The following is an 18,891-nucleotide window of genomic DNA, read 5'->3' as shown; positions in this document are numbered from 1 at the left end:
TATTATAAGGTTTTAAAAATGCACATTGCTGCCGATCGCAGCACACTGCTCGGTGGAATTTTAAGCCGCCTCTATCCATATGACGCAAATCACCCATATGACGTCAGTGGGGCAAGCTATCCGATTGGCTGACAAGGGCGCGTGATCGATAATTTTTCCAACTTTATGGTAAACAAATGATGTTCGTAATAGTTGAAATGTTAGTTAATTTGTTTTTATAAAAAGAAAGTAACATAAAGGGAATTCACGAGAACAATTTTTCAGTACACTTAAGCACTTCCGGCACACAGTAAGTGTCGTCTGCTTGTGTTACAACGTGCTCCATCTTTGAGAAGAGCTCCGCCGTCGGTGTGTCTTTTCGCGAGCGCTATGATTCGACTTTGTTGCGTTGGGGACTGCAAACGTAGCGACTGACAATATGTCAAGCTGCGACATTATGTCCCTCTGCAAGCCAGTAGACAAGCGGACTGGCTGTAGCGCATCGGACTGCCACTATCCGATCGGCGCCAGGATTTATGCTATTGCGGCCGTCACTTTACACCGGAAGATTACTAACGCAATAGCGTTTCGCGAGTCCGGTATTAGGGTAAATGTAAGCGCAAAGGGGACATGGCCGGCCCGTGTCGCCTTGCGTGTCGTTTCATGTGATGAACAGACGCGCAAATGTGAAGGGTCAGCACGGTGCAGCCACCTGGTGGCATAGAGCTCAACCAGACACAGTAGCAGTGACAAAATGTATTTTTCTTTGCTGCTGGTGTAAATTTTCACAGGTGTGTAATCGTTAACACATTCTTTTTGTAAATGCTTAAAATGTTTTACACTTGGTTAGAGCAATATTGGCGCACCATTGGTGGCGCACAATAATGGCGCAAAACTTAACCTCTGCGCCCTTATTGGCGCAGAGGTTAAGTTCTGCGCCAATGGTGGCTGGACCGTGGAGACCGATCAGGCAGCTCACATACGTCTACGCTGAAATTCCTTCATCAGCTTGAGTTTATGCTTCCACCGTTCAGTCGAAACGTTCCGCTAGTGTGTGGTTAATGGAATACCAGACACGTTCGGCGCTGCGACAGAATGCTCGCAACGCACGCTGCTTCGATAGCTCTCGCTTGCGGTCAACGGCCAAGCGGCTAGCGGAGAGGTTTCGCGCGGGCGGGGGCGGGCTCCAAAACAACCGTAAGTGGACGATGTGACATCGCATCGTGAAGCAGAACCAGTGAAAGCGGAGCTTAGCCGTGATGGCTCGGCGAACGAGTTGAGGAGGAAAAGTGTGGCTAGGGAGGAGGGTAACTTGTAATGGCTTGTAGCTCCAATAATACGTAACGCTTCACTTAAATTGTGGTGCGAATGTTATATTTAAGTTGTACCCTATGCTTTTACAAAATTTGTCCGAACCGTTTCAGGGGCCCTTTAAAAGATGGGACAAAAGAAGACACACAGGGACACACACAGCGCTAACTTCCAACAATGCTTATTATTGAAAACCAGGTCGTACTTATACAATCAGCCAACATGAGTCACACCCACGGGAACAGATAAACAATCAGAGCGAAACATTTTTGTAAGTGATATGTTAAGGCGTGTGCAACAATTTCATTTCTTTTTCAGAGAGAGCCAATGACGGTTTGCTGATACATGAATCCCCTAGGACATCAATCTGCTTGGCTTCTATTATAAGTCTAATGAGTTTGCATTTTTTTCTATCAGTAATGGTTGTTGATTGGTGCTGAAACACAGGAAGAAGTTTAGAGATTGTAAGACATCAATTATATGTTGTATACCCTTTTCGTGTGGGAAATATTACGTCGGACAGTCGGGCAGATGCGTTAATGATAAACTGCGCGAACACAAAAATATAGTCGGCAAAGTTGTATCAGATGGGTTTCTCTCTCTTAATTGTAAGCAACATAAGTGCTCCCCTCTCTTCGAATCAACAGCCATTACTGGTAGAAACAAGTGTAACCTTACTAGACTTATAATAGAAGTTGAGTAGATTGATGCCCTAGGGGATTCATGTATCAGCAAACCGTCATTGGCTCTCTCTGAAAAAGAACTGAAATTTTTGCGCATGGCTTAACATATCACTTACAAAAATGTTTCGCTCTGATTGTTTATCTGTTCACTTGGCTGTGACTCATGTTGGCTGAGTGTATAAGTACAACCTGGTTTTCGACATTGTTGGAAGTTAGCGCTGTGTGTGTCCCTGTGTGTCTTCTTTTGTCCCGTCTTCTAATCATGCTCTGTACACCCCTTGAAGACCTTATCAAAACTTATAAAGGTATTGAAAGCCTTATTAAGGTTGTCACTTGTGCTGTTAGTATTTTTATTATGTGAGCTTTCATAGCATGAATTTGGACATTTATGTTGAAAGATTTTGCTTTTAAAAGTTCTTGTGTTTGATATGAAGTTTTGGCTGAATTTTGGGGTGTCTAATCTTAGGTTATCACTTTAGCAATATTTCACGTGACTCGGCACTAGACGTGTCAAATACTTATGGCTAACAATGCACCTAGCGATGTGTGAAGATAGCTTGGCACAAGGCCAGGAATCTGTCAGCCGTATATGCCAATGTGTCTAGTGCTGAGGGATGTGAAATATCCCAAAAGACATTTTATCCCTGGAAGTGATCACCCAAGAATACCTCCCCTGTACACATGTCAAACACTGCTTTTTTTCATAGCTCATTGTACTGTGCTTGATGGCCTTGTGTTATCTTCGTGGCATGTTTAAACAAGCCAAGGTCCTAAACTTCAAAGTTGCCTGTTGTAATGTTGTGTCCCTGCGGGCTGTGCTTATGAGGTGCTGTTGTAATGCAGAGGGGGAAGCGGTGGCTGAGAGAAAGAGCGAGGAGGCAGCAGTGCAGGAAGCTGAACCTGTTACTGTTGCACCAAGCCACTCTCCTGGGGGCTGCAATGAGGGGGTTGTTGAGAGCGAGGAAGAGGGCGCTGTTCATAGCCCAGAGCCTCCACCACAACTGCACGTGAGTGTCGCTTTAATAATGAACTTCTATTTTATCTGTGGGAAAAAAGTGCTCTAAATTGGGTATCTGACGCGCTTACTATCCATTGTGTGCCTATTAAATCGAGAATGGCTGAAATGAACCTGGAGCTCTGACTAGATGCCTTTCATAGCTGATGAGTTCATGTAGCATGTTGTAACTTTAAAAATTTTTTTTATAGTGAAAGCCTTAAGTGAAGAACAAGTGGTAAAGTTTGCTCAGCTGGAGAAGCTGGAGCACACATTGGCATATCGACAGTCATGGCCCTTGGGTGCACAGTCTTGTAATAACTATAGTACTGTGGTTCCAGTGTGGCTTATAAGCATCATGGTTTCCAGCTAACTGTAGTCAATTAATCACTTTTCTGCTCGCTGAAGTGGCATTTGTATTTCGAGCCAGTCAGTGAGTGCATCAATATAATAGTTACCACAATTTGGCAAGTGTAAAATACCTAATAGAGCTGGCATTAACTTAGAAAGTCGGCTATCTTGCCATCTGTAGCGAAATCTATATTATGGTGAGCTTCAGGGAACTGCAGAAAAGAGTTTATTCTTAAACATCATTATATTGAAATCTGAAAACTACTTACATAATGCAGTCAGTCGCGAATTAATTTTTCGGAGATGGAGGGAGCCACAAGGATATCAGAATTATCGAACAGCTATAAAAAGAATAAATACTGTGAGCAAAATGTTTCATTCTTGAAAACAACACCAGAAGTGCAAAAATTTGTTTTGAGTTGAAATTTGAATGAGTTTCGCTCTGTATTGTGCGTCTGTCTCTTTGAAATGGAAATTTAGTGACAGTTGAGGCAATGTGGGCATTTCATATTTCCATATTGTCGCAGTGCTGCAAAGTCCAGATGTCATATTTGACTTTGACTGTACCACTCTGGCGATTTTGTCAATGTTGCGCGAGGTAATTTTGGTGCTTTTTGCATACCCATAAGCTTAATCTCTGCAGCTGGTTGTACACAGTTCTGAATTCCACTATACAGCCCTCTGTGTATCCCGTGTGCATTTGTACAAGTGCCAACAAGGCACTCATACAAAGATGTTGGCATGCAAGCTTCTTCCGGTGGTTTGCTGTCTGGTACCACGTCAGACAATGGCCTATTTTCATTATGGCCTTGATTGTTAACGGGTGCTGCTTCTTCAGGTGCTGGTAAACAAAGTTAAGGTTTGGTGTTTGGCAGCATGTTTCTTATTTTAGGGGATTTACCTTTTGCAACAAGCTTACTCACATTTTCACAACCGCAAGTGAAATCCATGTCTCCAAGAGTAAAGGGCTGGGACACAATTTATTTTTGCAGTGATTTTACTGTTGCCAACTTTTCCTGCTTCAGAAACTTCTCCGTGTAGGTTTGCGCAAAGCAAGTCCCACTCTGGTGCCCCTTGACCATCAGCAAACTTTCAAGTGTTTTCTCACACATAGATGAGCGAAACTCCGTTCGAGTTCTGTTCACAGTGCTAAATATTGCCTCACATTCAGCATTGCTGTGGGGAATGGAGAGAATACCCAGCATAACCATTAAAATTCTGTGGAACCTGAGCGATCTGTCAACACTTCGAATGTTTCCTAATTGCAACCACTGCATGTTGCACCTTGGCTTATTCAATATGTCGGCTGGAACTTGATATGCTTGCAAGTTGGCAAACTCAACTTCAAATGCGCCGATTGCTTCTTCTTTTGATTCGCCATTCTGCTGGGGTAAGATAGCAGGGAACGCCATAATAAAATGACTTACGCTATTGAATGAAGCAGTTTTCAGAGCTTGTACTTGAGCAACTTCAGCCATCTTGAGAATGACGTCTTCTAGCGAGAATTTGTGCTGAATGTAATTGCATGCTGCCGTTAAGTACGGATGTACAGCAGAGAACTGCTCTCTCAGTGCAGCTCAGTGTCTCAACCACAGAGTAGGTTGTACTGCCAATGACTGTCTTCATCACCTTTCTGGTTCTCTGCAGCTCCATAGCCAACTTCCAGCAATGAATGACATGCCTTGACAACACCTGTGTGCACAAATCTAGTAGGAGATCCTCGAAAAGCAGTTCAAGGGGCCCCTCAGTACATGAATCTGAGGAGCCTGTGCCTGAAGAAGGCAGTTTGCCTTCTCAAAACGCTGTGTAACATTTTGGAGAAAGAAACAGCATGCCCTGTTTAGCTCCGATGACAAAATAAAACAGGCGCTCCTCACAGGTCACGTGGCTGGCTTCTCCAGAATCCTTGGTATGAAGTTTCATTTTTTTTGCTTTAGATCCAGAATGAGCGCCTTTCCTCTTTAGCGAAAGTTAATCACTGTCGGTGCTTTTTCTTCCCGAGGCCTGCAGCACTCTTGTGAAGATGTGTAGCAGACTTTGGGGCAGTGCAGGGTTATTGGGGGTTTGTGAGGAAGTCTTCGTAATTTGGTATGATGCCAAAAACAAGCTCTGCTTGTGGCACTGCTTTGTTTCCGATGGAAAAAAAAGCTGAGTAGTGGTTTCCACTGGTCGAGCAGCCTCTTCACTTTCCCTACAGCAGCCAACGTGTCGGTTGAACGCTTAAACATCTTTATGACCTCGGTGTCATGTATCTTTCGGAACTCTAAGTCGACCTTTCCATTTCGAGCGTTTCTGTAGGTAAAAAGAAATGTCAACCAAAGCCTCATCAACCTTTAGAGGAAGACATGAAGCTCCTTTTTGGGCAGCCAAGTTGATGAGATGGCACGGGCAACCAACCCCTATCAAAGCTGGTTGAGCCTCTCTCAATACAGTAGAAACAGTTTTTCTTGTTGATCATGACATTGGCATTGTCTGAACACATAACAACAGGTTTCCAACACGCAAATTCTGAGACTTTATGTCCAGAACCAGATTTGCAATCTTGTGACCTGTCGCTTCCCCTTGGATTGTCCCGAGGCGAAGAAGATGGCTTTTGACTCTACTCATTTCTTTAACGAAATATGTCGCAATACAGTCAAACCTCGATATATCGAACACGGATATATCGAATTATTGCGTATATCGAACAATTTCTATATCACATGGAAAATCGCATGCATTTTTAATTCTTTATTTCGAACGGGGCCGGATGTAAAATGGATATATCGAACTCCGCCGCCCCAGACCAAGTGCGCTCTGTTGACAGGAGGCGAGCTTTCCCGCAACACTCTCGAAGATAGCGGCGGCGCGATCGGCGTTCCAGACTGCTGCGTACGACATCTGCCCACATCGGTTGCGCCGAGGGCGCCATTTGAACGTAGCGGCGAACACACGCGGCGGCTTGGAGCCAGCACAGCCGCCTCGATCACGTGCGCACGGTGGGGCAAGCCGCTTCGATCACGCGCGCACGGCGAGTCTTGCCCCCGCCGTGCGCGCGTGATCGAGGCGGCTGTGGAGTCAGTTGGAGCGCTTTGTCGGTGCTGAGCCACACATCATGTGCATTGCGGACTTCGTTGGCGGTGACGACAGCACCGGAACAGTGGCGGAGTTAACAGACGTGGAGATCGCGGTAGAAGTGACTGCTGAGCGGCCAAACGAAGACGCTGCCGAGGCTGATCCAGCAAGCGCTGATGTTGCCCCGCTCCCGACTGCAACTTAGGCTGTAGCTGCTTTGGCCGTTGTACGCCGCTACTGCGGCGCAATAGAAGGCACTGGACTGCCTCTTGTGGACCGTTTGGACTATGTTGAGGACGCCGTGGTCAAGCACGCGGTTGCCAATATGAAGCAGGCTACGCTGCTTCAGTACTTTCAGTGAACTAAATAAATACTTTGTTTGAAGCTTCATGTGAGTACCTATTGCGCCACGATTGGTTCATTGATTGATTTGCGCTAGTTTTTTACGCGTTTTCTACGTGATTTTATATATCGAATTCTGGCTATATCGAACTATTTTGCGATCATCGCGCTGTTCGATATATCGAGGTTCGACTGTAATAGGGTAAAGCTGCTTATCCGTGTTATTACTGCCATCCACAGCTGTCGAAAATACTTGCCGTTTTAGGGCATCCAGTAAAGGAGTCTCTGCATTGGTGGCCATTTCCCAAACAATTGACGTCATCTTTGTTCGCTTCCTCGCACTTGGGGAATGTCTTCAGGAAAAGTGGTCTGGCATGATCGCTGGCACTCGGTGGGATGTTGTGTTCAATGAAAGCGCCATGAAGAGGCATTCTACACAAATCATACTGAAATCGTTGTCACTGTGTACAAAACTTGCTAGGCTTGGTTGGCTGTCCGCAGCTTGCACGTATCCCTGATGCTTTTTCAAAAAGATGTGGATCATGATGTCAGACTTGCGCCATGCGAGATGTTCATATCACTGGCACACGTGGTGCAGAATTCGAACTTCTCTCCTTTCTTCGACGGCACGCAGCACGGAAATTCTGCCATGTACAATTTCAAAAACACTTGGAAGTACTGTCCGGGCTTCGAGCCCTCCATTGCACGGTGAAGCCGCTACAGGCTGGAGTTGCACTGCGTCTGACGCGGCAGCTAGTCACACAAAAGGCGAGGCTAACACTGCAGTGACTGAAGCTGATTGAAGTCCAAACCCGCATGAACAAAGGCAACAGCACGGCAACAGGTTTGTGGAGGCGCTATCGGCATTATTGAGCTTTAAATATGGATTCGTGACCCCCCTAGTAGACAGAAGTCACTAGAACCTTGCAGCTGCTGATGATGATACAATCGAATCCGATAACCCCAATCGTCTGCAATTTCTTGTACACTTACGCTGCTTAGGTTCACTGAAAACGCACGCCCACTGTACGACGTTGGCCCTTCATATCTAGTGGGCTCTCCATGATGGTCAGCTTGTCAGGTCAGGATACTGGCCTTCGCGGTAGTTACTGCTTAATGGAGGGAGGCGGTTGTTGCATCGAAGCGAGTTCCTTTGTTTGCATGTCACAGTCTGTGTCGGGCATTGTCGCCTTCTGGGTGATGCTGGTATGACATACTGTTAACTTCACAAAGCTGAAGCGATTAGTCACTGGAAAGTAGGAGAGGTTCGAAGCTTGCTGCCCCTGCTAGCTGACCATAACAATACATGCTCTGAACCATCCCCCGACACGGTGTGCAAGACAGCAGCATCAGTGGAAAAGTTGAAAGAGGCAGAGAAAGCTACGCATTAAAATAGGGCACCAAACAGCAGGAAGCTTTGTAGCAAACTTCAAAGCAGCTTGGCATAGCCTTGCCACGATGGGTATGGCAGCCAGTGGATCGGCATGCAAGAGCGCTGACTCGAGGCTGGCAGATGCCGTATGTACACGGTTGTAACTTGACCTATTTTCTTTTTAATTTGAAAATCTGAATTCACGGGGGGGTTGACTTACAATCGAAACCAAAACATGGCACTGCCAAAAAAAGCAAGACCAACGAGATATCAGGGGAGCTACAACGTAGTTACAATTTTATGTTTGCTCTATGGCCCTACCCGTAGCTTTTGGCCATCTGGCACCTTTGTTAGTTTTTCGGAAGGGTTTTTCAACATTTTTGGCAGTTGTACAGTGCACACAACACTCATAGGGGGCTGTCGATAGTTGATAGAAGTGCCGCTGTTCCATTTGCGGCGCTTGCAAGGAGTATCAGTAGTTCTAGGAAGAGCAGACACCGCTCACATGTTTCTCTTTCCGTGTAGAGCTCATAGTTTGACGCATTCGACTTGACTGCTGGCTACGTGCTACTTCCACGTTTTCTCAGTCGTCATGAGTGCCCCAGGCCCACTAAACATTCGGCGCTTGTTCACAGCTGCGTTCGAGAGGGCTGCCATCCTTTATGCCAAAGAAACAAATCACTGCACAGCGGGCTGCAAGTTCTATGTTTTTGAACGGGTGGTGCAAGAGTGGCGACTGCAGCGTAGCAAAATATTCACCTGTGACGGCAAGTGAATTTCCCACTAGCCGAAGTCTGGACGTTTTTCCGGAGCTGCAGGCCAAGCTTGCGGCGTATGTCGCTGAAATGCGTGATCGATCCCTGCCAGTTAAGTGCGACATGGTCATGAAACAAGCCCGGATCTTCGCCTTTTAAGGACCTGCTCCGCCATGAGTACAACGAGTGGCTGGCGGCAGAAGACCGCGAACTTACGCCAACCGTACCTTTCAAAAGAGTCTCCCTGACGGCTGTGTGTGGTTGGGTGCATTTGGCGGGGATGCTGTTCCACAAGATGTCGTGGTGCAGTTTGCCAAATGTGGAATTTCGCTGGACGATGACGCGCTCTGCGATCGTAGCAGCAGCATCGATGGCAGCATTAGTGAGTATGATGGCACAAGTGAAGACAAGTAGTCCAGTTACCATGGCAGCTACCAATAGATTTTCGTTATCAGATGCACCCTCGGGTATGCTCTTTTTTTTTTTTTTCCTGTCACATGGGATATGAGGGAGTCGACTTACAATCGTGTAAATACGGTAATCAAAATGGCAGTGGCAGTGGCTTCGAATAATGCTGTTTCAGACCTGCAGTCACAGCAATAAGTCCAAAAAACCGGATGGTGAAGGGTTTTAGTGTCCGAAATTTCCAACGTTCTTCTACATTAGCTCTTTGTGGCAGCCAGTGGATCGGCATGCAAGAGCGCTGGCTCAAGGCTGGGACATACCGTATTTACATGATTGTAATTCGACCTATTTTTTTTTTTATTTGAACTTCTGAAAGGGGGGGGGCGACTTGCAACCCCCCCCTTCCCCCGAATTGCAATGTGGCATTGCTGTAAAGCCGTCTAAATTATCTGGCGTGCTGAATAAATTGGTCGTTGGCTGTATTGGATTTCTTCACTGAGAAGAGGCACATTGATGTAGTAAACATTGATAATTTGACTTCTGAATAATTTGGCCATTGTTTTTTAACCTTTCTGAATTCAGGAGCTTTTATTTGTAGTTACTACTGTGATAGTTCTGTGTGGATTTACTGCAGGCAGAGCAAAGTGTGTAGCATTGGGCATATATGGCTTTGGTTAACCATAGGCCGGTATTACGTGAAGCTATTGCAATCTGGTTTTATTCCAAATTTGCCATTAGCCCTCCATGAAAGGTCAGAATGTCTGGGGCTCTTCCCATATTCGAGCCTGCCCAGTGGGCTGGACTAACCATTCTGGGATATCACGGAGGGCTAATGGCCGATTTGGAATAAAAACAGATTGTATTAGTTTTACGGTATACCGGCCATGGCTTTGGTTAAAATCGGAGTTTAAAGATTGAAATCAATATTAAAGGAATAATTAAAATGTACTTTGCCAGTTAACCGAGGACATCAGCGAGGATGCCGTGGAGGCAGCCCCGGCTGTGCCCATGGCAAAAAAGTGCCTCAACAGCCGCTCTATGGAGCCCCTGGAAGGAGAGCTGGACTTTGAGGATGATGCTCCGCCGGAGTCACCTAGCAGCACCTCACTTCTTGACAAAGCGCCAAACAAGGACGGCAAAGAGAGCAAACCAAAAGTAAGAACAGTTTTTATTATCACCTTCTGTTCCAAGAATCTGAAACTCAGTGCCGTTGGCAGTAAGGGCGGTGACGGCTTTAGTATACAACGTTGTCACTCCCTTGCTTGGGAGCAATCCACAGATCTCTAGGGTGCAGACGCCTTGAGTGTTTACCTCCTTTCTTCTAATCTTAACTTGGCATAAAAAGACTGTCTCCTTTGTGTTTGACATGTCAAAGCGCAGCCGACAGGGAATCATGAGCCATGTTTATGGCCTAGCGCTTGACAATATTTTGAAACTCCTTTTTCATTAGACACTACTTGAAATATCAGTATGTTAATATTGCTCTGGAAGGCTTTCACTTCGTTTTGATAGACCTAAAGGAATGGTTCTGTTGCACTTTAATATGGTAAATAAACCTGCTTGTCCACTAAGCACGTGAGCCTAATATTAGGTCCTCACAGCAGAAAGCCTACAACTTCATTCAAAACACTGTCTGCTCCTGCCTTCAATTTCTTGAAATGACCACCACTTCATATGTTTTCCTATTTATGTGCAAACAAAATGGACTCGCCATGGTATTTCAGTGGCTATGGCGTTGTGCTGTTGTTCAGGAGGTCGCGAGTTTGATTCCCAGCTGCGATGGCTGCATTTCAGTGGTGATGCAAGAACACTTGCCGTATTTACTCGAATCTAGGCTGGTTCTGATTCTAACCCATCCCCCAAAAGTCCAAAGCCAGAAGAAAAAAACATACCTCAAATGTTGACCAAACAAAAAAGCGAGGACAGCGTTCACAAAATGAAAGCAGCATTTATTAAATATGAACATGCTGAGCTCATTCTGTGTCATCATCGCTGCTAGCCTCGTCACTATCTGCCTTATCACTGTCACCTCCTTGCTACGGCGCATGTAAAAAGCATCTCCCGTTGCCCCCTCCAATGACGGGACGTTTTTCTCATCGATGCTGAAGTCCGGTCCAGCTTAAACATTTGACGATGCCTCTGCAGCTAGTGCAGCTTTTTGTTTGAAAGCGGTACTATAGTGGCATCACCTGTTTGGTGACATTACGATAACGCCACACAGCAAGCCGATGCGACACTAGTCAAAATGTCAACGTCGCTTGTGTACTTCCGTTGGCTACTGGCAGCTTTAGTAGCGGCTGCAATACTGACTTTTCTAGATAGTGCTAGCTGTGCAACATATTTATCCATTTCAATCAAAATGTGGCTCGTTTCTTAAATCATTGAACCTAAGCTGACCCTGGAGTTCGGTACATGATTATTTGAAAAAAAAAGAGAAAAAATATCAGCCTAGATTCAAATAAATACGGTAGGTACTGTGCTATGACTAAAGAACCTCATGCGATCAAAATTTATCGAGAGCTCTCCACTAAGGTGTCCCTCATAACCCTTAGGCATGCATAATGTGTGTGCACACTTAAAGAGTACTTACATCAGGCTTTATGTTCTTGCTTTTATGGCTAGCTGCTGTGGACCTAGTAAAGTGAAAATGGGATGTTACTTGTTCCTTTGTAGAGAATAGTTGATATCATTATTAATTGGACCATCCCTGGCCTTTATTTGAACTGAGCACCTAATCCATTGTGATCACTGATGGTGATCAGATAAGCTCGTAAACCAGCCGCACAATATAGGCATACCATTTACAGAATTCATCTGCTAGCCACTCACAGGCTGTCATGTCACCATTAACTACGCCAATATCTTGCAGCAGAGTTGCATATTACAACTTTAAGTGTGGAGAATGTTTGTTCCAAACGTGTCTACAAATATGTTAAAAGAATATTTGGATCTAGCTCAGTGAAATTCGGCGGAGCATGTTGGGCATGTGAAGGTTAATATGTAGGCCAAATTACATGTATATAGGGTACATTGTCGGAAATTACCAAAGTTCTGTCAATTGCACTAGCTCAATAAAGGCATTCAACAAAGTGTCACTCCTTAACCACTGCATTATCTAGCTGAAATTTAATATACTGTGAAAGTACAGTCGAACCTGTTTCTAATGAACTTGATGGTTCTCCAAAAAGTTGTCATTGTATCAGTAGTTTGTTACACAGTCGCTGACAGATTTTTCATACTCCGAAAATTCGAACTTTGTGGATATTCCAGACTTCATAAATGCACCGTCGGGCTTCCCATAGAGCTGATGCATTTTCACGACCGATTTTTCATACGAATTTAGGCCCCAGAATTGGATTTTCCAGACCAAATCACTCGTTCTAAGCTATGCTACGCAATCTTGGTGAGCGCCATGTTGGATTTTCTGCTGACTTGACCAGTCTAGGCTTCTAGTGACCCGCTCTATAGCCTCCAAGATTGGGAGGCGCACGCTATCTGGAGAGGGGGCGCACCATAGAGTTTCTCACTATACTATTACCCAGAGGGAAATCTGGCACTGTATGCTTGGGAATGCTGGTATATTGTGACTTCAGATTGGCATCGTTCTTGGAGAGCCAGGAGACCTTGAAGACGCACCTGGCAAGCACCGTTCCGTCTGTCACAATGATTCATTTTCTACTAAAACAGCACGTAAAAAGCTGTTTTAGCTTGATTTTTACACTAAAACATGTTTTGTTCGACTATGAGAACTTGTTATTGCATATACAATTATATGAAATGTAAAAGGTATCAGCGTGCCGCTGAAGTTGGAGGACAGACTATAACATTTGTGCTCGCTTTGGAACACTTTGTCGTCTATTTTTGCTTTTCTTCACTTGGTTATGCATTGTAGGTGAGTAAACTTCACTGCAAGGTGTAATATGCGTGAATGGAAACTTTCACAAAGATTTCATTTTAAGAATGCGTTATTTGTGTAGTATTGTCCACGTTTTAGACAAAACCTCTTACAATACCAGCCAACGTAAGTCTTGCAGACACATATACCATCATTCCCATGCCGGCGCAGCACCCTTTAGGAAACTACCATAAATGATGGCGCCAGATTTCCCTCTAGGTGTTATAGTGAGAAACTCTATGGGGTGCGCCATCCTCCCATCTCGGAGGCCATGCCCGTTCTTCCTTGGCTGACAAAACATTCCTGGGGATGCCACATTTTTCTTTTTCTGGTCATGCTATCGTCACAATCACTTGATGCAAGATCCGCTTTTTGTAAGTTGTCATTCTGCACGTAGTGTGTCCACTGAACAAGTGTGTCTTGGAGACATTGCTGCATCTTTGTGTGTATTAGTACGGCTTTGCATTTGTGTGCTCAGCACCACCTCCTGTGCTTTCGCGAGGACCAAGTGGTGCAAAGAAATGTGGTTAGTTCCTTCAAACTCCATGGCGATCTTCATTGGCGAAAATCGCCAATGCGGTGACGGTCTTGTCTACTGTATACGGAGACGACGTCACTCTTGTGCTGATCCGATCAAATCTGGTCACCTCCAAGCATAAAGTTAATATATTAACTCTAAAGGAAAAGGTGAGCGATAAAAGCGGCAGCTGCAAAGGCACTGCATTGTTGCTACGACTCATTTTTGTAACACTAAGAATATTCAAGATATTATGCAAGAGCAAGCATTTACATGTAGCACATAGGCATGGACAGCATTTGAAGTTCATTCGGTATATTTTTCAGAAAGATCGGCTGGCTATTTATAAAATTTGGATGTAAAGTTTATGATGTCTTAAAAGGCTGCGTTTGCAGGGGCCTTAACTAGATGGTATTGTATTGTATTTTCAGTATCTTAATTTTTGTTTTTTTGCATTCTTTTGCATGAAGTTGTATCCTACTGTTCAAAATGTCATCAAAAGAATGAAATGCGGTGTTGTCGCTCTTTCAAAATGGTGCCCAGCCAGATCCAATTACTAGCCATTTCAAAACTACAAGCGCAGCCGCCGCCATTATTTCTTCGAAAGCTCGTGATATATTTTACTATCGCGGGGGACACAAGTGGATTTTGTATACGATAGCGAAGCATTCTAGTGGGCTGGAAGCGGAAAGTACTGTGGCATGTTAGCATTTTGCAAAAGTCTATCTGTTCGGCTGCAGCATCAGCCAGGCGTATACAGATAGAAGTGAAGTTACATTTTTGATGTCGTTTCGTACCTAAAAGTAAGAATTTTTAAAGGTAGAACGCCATCACGAATATTTATCAGCAACGACGTAAACAAAGCTTGAGTGAACCGTGATCTCCCAATAATGGTGTAGCAGCCTCCAATTCTTTGCAACTTCATGCAACAACGGTGCATCGTGTGCATCGTGCCGCTTTCACGCTGACTCTGGCTGTGTCGATATCAACAGCAACGAAACGCTAGCAATGCTTGAGCATCTGTTGGTCCAAATTTACCTAAATAATCCAAATAGGCATACTGCATCTAGTATTGCCATCGTGGCCTCCAAGATTGCACGTCATGCTGCACGGAGAACTGTGCAAAGACTAGTGCCGCCGTTGTCGCCTCCGACCTTGCACATAGTGCTTGCAGAGAAATGCAAAAACTAGAGTGCCGCCGTAGTGGTCTCCGAGATTGCACGTGGTGTTGCATGGAGAACCGCACAAAAACTAGTGCTGCCATTGTGGCCTCCAAGATAGCACTGGTGCATGCGCAGTACTATCATGGTGCTCTCTCAGAGGCCTCTGCCGTTGTACACTGCACTGCTTTGCCATGAAGCACACTGGGGACATGCCTTGAAAGCATGGTTACCCTCGCTTGGTTCAAGGGCACTATACTTGTGATTATAGATGTGAGAGCTGTGACATGGCTGGGCTGACGGGGAGAGTGGCTACTCCAAGAAGAAAGGCATGGAAGCTGTCATTAAATTTTTCAGCTGCTTTTGTGGTGTATGTTGGTGTATACCATTACTTTGGAGATATTATTGTCACTGCATGATTACACACCATGCTTGTCTCTTCATAATGCCCAAAATTGGTGAGAGGACATTTAAAGCATTTCAGCTTGAATTCAATGAACTTGAGAAGGTCAAATGCTCAAAACTACTATGGAAGAGCTTCTGTGGAGCAACAAAATTCATGGTGCAAAATCTACCTTTGAAAACTTAGCTGTAGGTGCTACACAATTTATCCTTCTCGAGAAAATGTCTTGTGCTTCTTTGGATGCTTAGAGGCACCAGTAGCAAACGATAGCGACTGCACACTTCAAAAACAGTTTTAGCTGCTCCTCATGCATTGTCTCCAAGAATGCAGCATGACTTGGAGCATCTATGCCGAGATGCACGATTTGTGGAGACCATGCGGCAGTTACATTAGGTGTGACCCTTTCCATGCTGTGGACAAGTCTCACTTATCCAGGATTTTCTTTTGTCTGCCGAGTGCTACATAGGAGTGGTGGCAGTTTTATCATGTTGTGAATGTTGCGCTACTAGATAGCACCAGCTTCTGATAACATTTTTTTTTGGGGGGGGGGGCAGGGGGTGGCATTAACACTATAATGTACTAGATTACGGGTAATGGGCCGAGGGGAGGCTCTGCAGTGAAGCAGTTTTCTTGGAAATGTGCAGGTGGCCCTGCTGTGCCTTTCACCTGGGCCATTCATGTATGCATAAGCGTCGGATGTCTCCTCACCCGGTCGAAAATCCGCGTTTCAATACGCTCCACTGCATTCTCTAATACAGTCTACGACTGATAATTTGGACTTCATGGGGAATGTAAATAAGTCCGAACGATCAAATGTCCGAAAAAAAATGGATGTATCCAAAAAACATTATTTTATTTACGTTTTAAGACCCCTGTGCAAGGAAGAAGTGGTCAATTCATTGATCCATGCACTTCCGCTTACGTGCAACCAGGTCCACCTGTATTTCTGCCAGTTTTTGTTGTCTTAGTATGCTGATGCAGCACTGCAAAGGCTCGAGTCAGATCCGCATCTGAAGGCTCCATAGCTCACGGCACCTCATCATCATCATCCGAGTTAGAGTCTCGATTTGATGGTGGGAAAACTTGCCTAATTGTTCTGTCATCGTTCAGTTTGGCACATGACGATACCGTGCTGTCAGCATCTGTGAAGTCTTCAAATGTAACTGCGTCAGGAATCAGCACACCGCAGCCTAGCAGGTCATCAATGATGATGTCTGCATTTGAGCTCGTTGTGGTAGGTTGTGGTTCAGGCTCTTCAGTTGCGGAGCTGGGCTCATTCAGACTGCGACTGAAGTCTCATTCGGAGTCCGAATGCGATGGAACCGTGTATGTCATTTGATGCAAATTGTCAATAAAATCACTAGAAAGACTTCTTGGAGCCAGCAGAGTGCTGTCTGGAAGGCAAATTCAACAAACAAGAATGGGCCATGCATGGTGCTGTCTGGAAGGCGAATTCAACAAACAAGAATGGGCCATGCATGGTGGCGCTGGAATGGATGTGATGATCGCGATGTTATTGCGAGCTCACAATTCAGGCAAAGCCTCCAAGATCGGCATTTGCAGTTAAATCTCTGAGGAACATTGCTGCGATCAAGGCAAGACCCCAGGGGTTACCGTCTAGCGTGTAATTTCTGAGGCCATACTTGATGTCTTGTCGAGGTTGCCAGAGGAGATAATGGTGGCAGAGTCGGTGTACGCACAGCCATGGATGAAGTCCGGATAACCAATGTAGATAATGAAATATGAAATATTAGTCGTCTTTATACATGAAGTCTATGCGGACATTGGCGGGGCTGCGAAGCTGTCCAAATTACCGAGCATCTCCAGATTATCAGTGTCTGACTTTACGGTCGGCGACTCTATACAGAAGAGAGAGAAAACGGAAAATGAAACCGAGCAGCTTTGTTTTCTTGCTCTCTCTCTCTCTTCTTTGCTTGCAAGGGGATGCAAGTTAAAAACATTTCATAATTACATAAAGCGTCCAAACATGTGCCAGTGCTACGGCTGGTTTATGGGAACTGAAAAGAAAACATTAACTCTACACACAGGTTTAGTTTGCAAAGAGTGCTTTATTTACACATAAAAAATTGGCTCCAATCGACACTGTAAAGGTAGCTGGACAGCAAAGATGTAAACGACAACTAGAACGACTACCCATTGCGAATAGGTTGAAATTATTCATGTAGCGACAATCATAAGCACTTTATCTAATTATTAGCCTATGACGTTACAACGGCGTGAGGCTTGGCTTGCGCCGCAATTTCGTGCACCTACAAGAGTAGACTAGAGAGAAGAGAGATTCGCTGCGCCTCGTGTGCAGGCTGCTCTTCAGGAGTCCTTATTATACGTGGCCTAGCTTCCACTAGCACTGTCACAACACAAATCAGTTGCTAGGCGGGTTCTTCTTTTACGTACAAAAGTGTAGTTACGTCACTCCCTGCTTCGTATGCAACAATCAAACTGCCGTCGCCGCCGCAGCTTGCGCAACAGTAATCTTTCCCGGGAAATGTATGCGGGGAGAGAAACGTGCTTTGCATTGCATGTACGCGCAGGAGCGCCTTATCATCAATTATGCACGTAGTTGAGATGCTTGTTTTGAGCTTGTTCTTTATTGAAACGTATGCTGTTCAACATGTATGCTTGATTCCAAAAAATGTATGCACTGCTCACTTCCCTTTGCTGAGTGCTTGTAGCCTCTGCCTTACAGAGATGTCAGACATAGATAATGATAGTTTTCTGTCGACGTTACGCCATGAAGCAATCTCGGCATCCTAGCCGTAGACAGCTTTGCTGTAAAACAGGATGACAAGAGTCTTGCAGCACTTGTTTACCTTCTTCCATGGTGTCCGAGAGTGGTTCTGATATTAATGTACAGAAAGCATACTTCTGGCAGACAATGTCGTGTTGTGTACTTCTAGAGTTCATGAAGACAGTTTTTTCGATCATAACAGCATGAGACGCACTGTTAAAAGAGGTCTGAACATAAGCAGCACCACTATAGTTAGGAAATTTGTGAGCAGCCAACTGCTCTGTCGGTTGAGGCACATTTAATATGTCAGACGTCATGTACTGCACGTCGATTGCCGTCCCATCCATTTGAAGCTCATCAAAATTGTAAGCAAGGTTTCTTAGACGAGCCACACTGTGCAGATTCTGCACAAACCTTTTTCCTTGGAAGTCTTTTGTGTACTGGCACTTTCGGCAGGCACTTTGGAACATTCGGCAGAATGGTGGGCACTGTGTCCAGTGAAAGTGAGGGCTTTCGACGCGGTATCCGGACTTCCTTTTCCTCAATGATGTGAACGTAGTCTCGAAGTACGTACTTTGTAACTCACATACACAGCATCGGTCAGTTCCAGGGGCTTAACGCGGTGAAGGTTACGCTGCCAAACACAGCGCTTTTCGTCGTCCTCGAGGACACCAGACAACTTTGGCATGTTCTTCACGCAGCTATACGCAGTTCTGAAACCGGGAACAAAGCAGTAGTGCTTCCATCAAGGCTTCATCATGTCACCTCATCGGTCGGAGAAAAGCTGTACATGGAATAATGTGTGCACAAAACACAGAACAACACAAATACGGGAACAAGGGCAGGAAAGATAGAGGGCCAATGGGCCAACACGCGAGCACAACAGTATCGTGGCGAGTCCCAGGTGAAAGGCTCCATAGC

At 45.1% G+C, this 18,891-nt stretch overlaps 1 protein-coding gene across 19 annotated transcripts in view; it reads left to right on the top strand.

The window, feature by feature from the left end:
* The window catches only part of LOC135903005 (zinc finger CCCH domain-containing protein 18-like), a 221,885-nt gene that overhangs the window by 34,481 nt on the left and 168,513 nt on the right, over positions 1-18,891 (top strand). For all 19 annotated transcript variants that reach the window (XM_065433352.1, XM_065433347.1, XM_065433357.2 and 16 more), the window contains 2 exons: positions 2,817-2,980; positions 10,204-10,401. In XM_065433352.1, coding sequence (XP_065289424.1) covers positions 2,817-2,980; positions 10,204-10,401 — 362 coding nt within the window. The remainder of the gene's footprint in view (positions 1-2,816; positions 2,981-10,203; positions 10,402-18,891) is intronic.

Source organism: Dermacentor albipictus, chromosome 1, assembly GCF_038994185.2.
Source record: "Dermacentor albipictus isolate Rhodes 1998 colony chromosome 1, USDA_Dalb.pri_finalv2, whole genome shotgun sequence".
NCBI classification, from domain to species: domain Eukaryota; kingdom Metazoa; phylum Arthropoda; class Arachnida; order Ixodida; family Ixodidae; genus Dermacentor; species Dermacentor albipictus.
The sequence above is the reverse complement of the archived record's forward strand: the minus strand, read 5'-3'. Positions and strand labels throughout refer to the sequence as shown.